The sequence below is a fragment of the Cotesia typhae genome, unplaced genomic scaffold, assembly GCF_013202065.1.
Source record: "Cotesia typhae breed Kobodo isofemale line unplaced genomic scaffold, CoteBio_Ctyphae scaffold_70, whole genome shotgun sequence".
In the NCBI taxonomy this organism is placed as follows: domain Eukaryota; kingdom Metazoa; phylum Arthropoda; class Insecta; order Hymenoptera; family Braconidae; genus Cotesia; species Cotesia typhae.
Window position 1 is genome coordinate 1,941,329 of NW_027423780.1, and position 7,084 is coordinate 1,948,412.

Sequence of the window (7,084 nt, forward strand, 5' to 3'; positions counted from 1 at the left end):
CTCCACGACATCGCCGAGCCCGATTGGCCTATGCTCATGATCATCACCATTGGGGTCGTAGACAGTGGACCAGTGTATTATGGACTGACGAATCTCGATTTTGTCTTCATGGCAGCGATAGACGATCTCTCGTTTGGCGCCGTCGTGGAGAACGAGATCGGGATGGTTTTACGAGACCAGTTACAGCTTTCAATGGTGGATCAGTCATGGTGTGGGCAGGCGTGTCCTTCAATACCAGAACGCCGTTGGTCATCGTTCGTGGGACGTTGACTGCCGATAGGTACGTCGACGAAATTCTGGAGCCACACGTCCTGCCTATGCGCACACGCATGGGGGCAAGACGGTTCATTTTGATGCAGGATAATGCTCGTCCTCACACTGCAGTTCGTACGCGAACTTTTCTCCGCGCCAACAACGTAACAACGCTTAATCATCCAGCGATGAGTCCTGATTTGAACCCAATTGAGCATGTTTGGGACATGCTTGGGCGTCGATTGCGGCGAGACTATCCGCAACTGCACAATCTTCATCAGTTGACTCAAGCGTTGTTACGTTGTTGGCAAGGAATTTCGCAACGTGATATTCGACGATGCATCAACATGCAAGAGCGTTTACGAGCTGTGATTCGGAACAGAGGTGGCAATACACGGTACTGAGCAGTTACTGCCGTGCGTACAGAGGTCATTCGGCAGCTGCAAACAGACAAACACGCAGACAAAGACACACACACACACACACACACACACACACACACACGTGTGTGTGTGTGTGAGAAGCGTAAATCCGACCGAGCAACCTCCACGTGGTACGCTTTGAGTAACGCTAATGCCGGCGGTAAAACAACAGTCGAAAAAAATTGAGAAAATTTCGAAAAAATTTTCGAAAAAAATTGAAATTTTTTTTTTTTCAAATTTCTTGAAAAATCAATCTCTTTGATCGAAAAAATAAAGAATTTTGAAAAAAAAAATTTTTTTCAATGGAAAAATGAATAAAAATCACAAAATTGCTCATAATGGTGATTTTTGCGAAAACACAGAATTTGAAGCTTCTGGGCACTATGAACAAAAAATCGCAGCGCTTTGAATTTCTTAGGGATTTTAGGGGACACTTTGAAGTTAAAAATTACCAACGATATCCTTCGTTCATCCATTTTATCCAAAGTTATACCAAGTTATCCAAATATCCTTAATTATGCGAATTTTTGTCTTTTTTCAGTCCGAGTTTTCAATTCAAAAAAATTTTTTCTTCAAAAGCGGTTTACGTTCCCTTATAAAGAATATTGTGTAGTTTTCAAAACCCTCCTTCGATTTCCTATACGGTCATTATTTCCAGAGTTATTGATTTCCAAAGTCAAAAAAACTTTTTGCTTTGATTGACGATAACTCCGCGGCAAATTATCGTACAGGCTTTTTGATTACGTCAAATTAAAGAGTATTAAATTTACTAAAAGAGCTTTTAAACGAAACAATCGAAAAATTTTTTTGAAGCCCGTAGACCTTTTTAAGACGAAAAAAATTTCGAAAAATTTTTTTCAGTAGTTTTCTTAGGATTTCTCCAGACCTGACGATGACAAAAAATTTTCATGGTCATATCTAAAAACTAGACACTTGGAGCTACAATTTGCTTTTTTTTTTTTTCTGTGCGATCATTTTCCTCGGAGTTACAGCTCGCTGAAAATCACCAAAAAATTTGGAATTTTTTTTATATCCCTTAATTTTTGTGACTAGTGTAGTTAATTAATAACTACTCGAATACTTTGAGACTTATTAACTTAGTGATTAATTGAGTTCTACTTGGAAAATTCAAATTGATAAATTAGTTGAAGTATTTACTAAATGATTAATGTGATTTTTAGTATCACATTGTTGAAAATTACTTGATTGTTACTTTTGGTATCATTTAAATAATTAATGCGATTACTAGTATAATATTGTTTTGACAATTAACTGATTATTATTTGAAATTGTTGGAATTGCGAACTTGATTATCAATTGAGTATTAGCGAATATTTAATAGGGTTATTGTTGCAAAATTAGTTGAAACGATCGTTTAGCCGACCGATTATATTTTCTACTTGAATAAATTGTTAATTTTTTTTTGGAATTTCGCTGTTAATTATTTCCTTAGGAACCCGCCCCCCCCTGAGCTAATTACGAAGTCTGTTGTTTTTTTTGTTTTGCTTTACTAAAATTTAACGATTAAGGATTGGAACATCCATACTGTTCCTGGCGCCCATACTGTAACCCGACGTGCTGGTAAGTCAATTATTTTGGACCCGTTGGCTCGTCGACATTTCCCGAGCCAATCGGCCATCATGATATATATATATATATATATATATATATATATATATATATATATATATATATATATATATATATATATATATATTTGGGTGGGCCAAAAAAAACTTTGAATTTTTTTTTTCTTAGTCACTACGAAAATATCGTTCAAGATGACGAAAAAAAAATTCTGGTAAAGTTTCAGCACTTAGTATTAATATTAAGAGGTGACTTGTGATGTTTGATTTCCCATTTAATTAATTTAAGAATTTTTTTTTGTTTAGATTTTTGATGCACTCGAACGAATGATTGTCTAGTAACAATAAATAGATATACTTGTAGGAAATTTGACGATCTACAAAAAAAGGTCTGAAATGATTTTTCGCTAAGTTGACTTGTTTAACAGTTATTCGAAGTTAAAGTTCAACTCCGAAATAGTTGATGATAACTTTTGCAATTTTTTATTCTCTATCACAAAATAATGACTCAAAAATATAAAATATCTTTGTTTTTGTAAATCTTATCAAGTTTTTTTTTTATGATTTAGTAGAGAAAATTTTGTGATTCATCACGATTCAAATAAAAAGCGTTAAATCGACATTTTATAACAACTTAGTTGGCAGTACTGTAAAGATTATAAATTTCATTATGTCATATAAATGTTAATTCGTTATTTAAAGTCAACTTATTACTTTTGTTGTATTTTACCTCAAAAATCACTGTAGTTTTTGATCATAGCGCCACTTCTATGGCATTATTTACATGTAAACAATACTTAAGGTTACTTAAGTCAGTCTTTTACAACTTTGTTTATACTGTGCGGCATCTTGGATGGTTTGATGTGTATTTAATTATTATATTGGAGTATTAGCAAAGTTCGCTGAGTTAGTTTTTGGTTTTCAATTTTTATTATTAAAACTTTTTGCCTTTAATTAAAAAATTAGCTGCAAGCCTATTTTTTTAATTGGTACTTCAAACCCAAATGTCTTTGGCCGTAAATTACCTACGGTTAAAGAGGTTATGTCTGTGTTTTTTTATCACCATGTTGTATTAAAAGAGACAATTAGAAAAAATACAGGGAATACCATAGTTAAAGTTGAGAAGCAATGGTATTCTGCCGGATTGCCTGTTTGTGGAAGAGAAAAAGTTGTAAAAAATTGATAGGATTACATTTTAAGTGGAAAATCTTACATAAAAATAAAAGCAAAAAAAAATTCACTAGCTCAGATGAAAAATCAGTCTCTTTTTCAAACAAAGTTGGCTGAACTCTTTGATATTACGGATCAGAAAAGCCTTCAATTAAGGGGGTATTCTGGTCTAGAAACATGAATTTCAGGTAATTTTTGAAATGTCGTAAAAAAAAGACAATTAATATTTTTACTATACATTTTTTTATTAGTTGTTTGTTAACATTAGAAGAATACAAAAAAAAATTAAAAACTAAAAAAAGTACAAAATTTTTAAAATTATAAGCTGACGGAGTGGGGGCTCTTTAAAAATTTCCACGTGACTATGACCATGATTTTAACCCTCCTAGTAATCTGAAACTAAAAAAAAAAAAAAAGATTATTAATCAAGAATAATGTCGCAATGGTCGGAATTAGGGAAAAGTTTGAAAAAAATTTTTCACAAAATGGCGACTGTTTAAAAAAATTTTTTTCGACCACTTTTTCTGACGGTTTTGAATTTTTAAAAATAGTTAAAATAAAAATTTGGGGATAGGGCTAGTTCCAACCATAGACAAGCCAATAAAGAAGACTCTATAAAAATTCCAAGTAAATCGGTCCAGTAGAACCTGAAAAATCGTGGTCATCGTTCCGAAAAAGACAGTTTTGAGAAAAACGCGTTTAAAGTTTCGCGTAAAATTTTTTCTAGTCTAAGTCATATAATGATATTTTAAACTTACATTGATTTAATCTGCCCTTCCTGCCGAATACATTGGACCTTCCTCGACTTCAAAGAAACTATTTTCTGCATTTCTTTCTTCATATCGAGCAGTTCTGGCCTCCTTTGAAGCGATGGATGCTCGTGTTTCGGAGCGGTCAATCCGGGCGTTGTCGCGTTTGCCAGCAAATGAATGAGCTTCTGGTCCAATTTTTATTCCCATCAGCTCCATCATTTTTAAAATAGGAATAAAGCCTTTATTGAAAATACAAACGCTACTAAATGTCGCTATCTCGATAATATGAAGTCCAGAATGAATGTGTTTCGGAGCAAAAGTCCAAATCAGAGAGTTCAGAGACTCATTATTATTCTGCGTTTCTGAACCTAAACATCGGGTCAATAATTCATCTGATGATAAGCTTTCGTAAATTGGCTTTATTACTTTCAAGACGTTATCAGACAGAGAAGGATTCTCGTGGTCAAACTCCTCTAATGTACGTACGGATGCAGCTTTTTGCCACTTACACCAACTGTCTGTACCAGGTGGGCAATACATATGTTGCGGATTTTCATTTGTAGAACTGCTATGATAGTAAGTAGCCCAAATTGCATTTTTCATGTTCTCAACAGAATCAGGGTGCCGGCGAATCGCTAAGCCATAATATAAAGACAATTTATTAATGACTTTATCAGTTAATTTGCCTTCACCCTTTCCACCAATCCCTCTATTTTCTTTTTTCGCTTTTCGTAACCTTGCACCCATTCTTTTTTGGACGTGACCTACGCATTCTTTTTTGGACAAATGGGTTACCATCGTAAGGATCCATATCGAGAATACCCTTGAATGTTTTAGTGTCACCATCTCCAATGTATTTAGCATATTTCACTCCGTGATTTTCATTTGATCGACAGAACATTTCGACAATAGCATCAACTTCCATTTTGCCTGCACTTCCTTTATGGTTTATTGTACATAATTCTTCATGACTTTCATACCAATCGTTATACGCAGCAATATCAGAATATTTTTTATTTTTCCAAACATTACAGCCTTGACAGAAACTAGATTTGACAACAGTATCAACAACCTTCTTGCAATTTTTTGCTACAAGTGTAGTTACTCCAAATAGAGAATTAAAACCCCTTTTTTTCCATGTCCCATCGCCAGAAACAGTAAACTCCGTAGAACAAGCATTAAGATCACTAGCTGATATTAACTCTTTTTCTTCATTCACAGCTTTGGAAATAATGAGGTTATAAACTGTACATGCGGCCAAATGGATGTTTTCGATGCAAGCGTAGTATATACTGATTGATAATCCTTGACAGATGTCCATGATACTGCAGAAGATATTTATTCCCTCCCTGCCAACTCCCAAAAGCCGCATAGCAAAAATAATTCTTCGGTTTACTTCAAAGGATTTGTCGACGAATGGACATGATGGTATATATTGAACACTATCGCAACCACATTGTAATGAAATTTTAAAACCTAATCCACGAAAAGATGTGCGTGAAAATTTAATCTCTTTTTACATTGAGCGCACAAAACTAAAGAAGAAGAAATCATCGAGAAAACCGTGAAAAACTCCAATACACAGTAGCCGTAATTATTTTCAATGATCACCTCTTCATCATTAGATTTTTTTAGTTTTGCTGCTGATGCACTTGTAAAATTGGTGTCTTCTTGTGCCGTGTATCGATTACCGTGAAATTGCCTTTTCTTCTGACGATGTGGACGGGTACGCCTTTCCGCGGAAGATTTTCTATCCATTTTATTTTTAAACAATATTTTTAACTGTTATTATTTAACTCACAGCACATACGTCCACGTGGTTCAGAGGTTAGAATTCAACTGTTAACAGCTGGATGCAAGTGAATACTAAATGTATCAGATACGGGTCACCTCAGGTTCTCATATAACTATATATGTGTATAACTATATATATATATATATATATATATATATATATATATATATATATATATATATTTGTATAGAGGAACAAATGGTTTTATTCAGAATAGGGATTCAGGTAGACGGAGAATCCCTAATGTCCTTTGTTCGATTAGTTGCGACCGAACAAGTTTGGATGCCAGGTCAGAAAAATACTTATATCTCCGAAAATAATTTAAATTTTGAAAAATCCTCTTGTACACATATTCTTAAATAGTTAAACTTTGAAAATATAAAAAACAAAAATTTTCGATTTTTTGAAATTTCTAGACCAGAATACCCCCTTAATAAATTACGATAAAAAGATTTTTTTAGAGGCGCAAAAATCTTCGAATCGAAGAGGAATTATAAATTTAAGTTCACATCAGACACTGAAGTCGATGTGATGATAGCCAATGAAATAAGTAAGTATTAAATTTTATGAACATGTACCAATTAACATTCATAGTGCTCATAACTCGATATAAATAAATTCCTAATTATCCAATTGTACAATACATAAATTGACGGTCATTAATCCTTTTAATGTATAATTATGATTTATAATCCATTTATTATTTAATTAAAAATAGTGTTAGCTATCGTTTTTTCTGAATAACTATAAGTAGATGACTAAAAATTCTTTTTACTTTCAACTTTTGATATTCAATTTTATTTTTCCTAAAATTAACAGACTTTTTTTCTACATTTAATAATATTTGTATGCTTATAAAAATATTCAAATTTTCAATTCTAGATTAGCCAGTGAAAGATAACCAGATCTCAATAATTAAACAAGAATCTGATCTAATAACATCTCAGTCATTAGCGAGCTTGACTCCGAAATCAGTCTCCGATTTTGAAAATGAATTAACACCGCCTATTGCTCCTAAAATTAACGTAATGACACCAGAATTAGTTGTTGCATTAGATCGATCGAATATTTTTTGTAGAAATGCCATGTACATTATTTTTGCGACTT

At 33.1% G+C, this 7,084-nt stretch overlaps 1 protein-coding gene across 1 annotated transcript; it reads right to left on the minus strand.

Moving 5' to 3' along the window:
- Window positions 1-3,662: 3,662 nt before the first annotated feature.
- On the minus strand, window positions 3,663-4,956 carry LOC141537256 (uncharacterized). Its single transcript, XM_074258127.1, has 2 exons — window positions 4,189-4,956; window positions 3,663-3,829 (listed from the first exon to the last, which is right to left on the minus strand). The coding sequence occupies exon 1, from the start codon at window positions 4,927-4,929 to the stop codon at window positions 4,195-4,197; it is 735 nt and encodes a 244-aa protein (XP_074114228.1). The 5' UTR covers window positions 4,930-4,956; the 3' UTR covers window positions 3,663-3,829; window positions 4,189-4,194.
- Window positions 4,957-7,084: the final 2,128 nt, after the last annotated feature.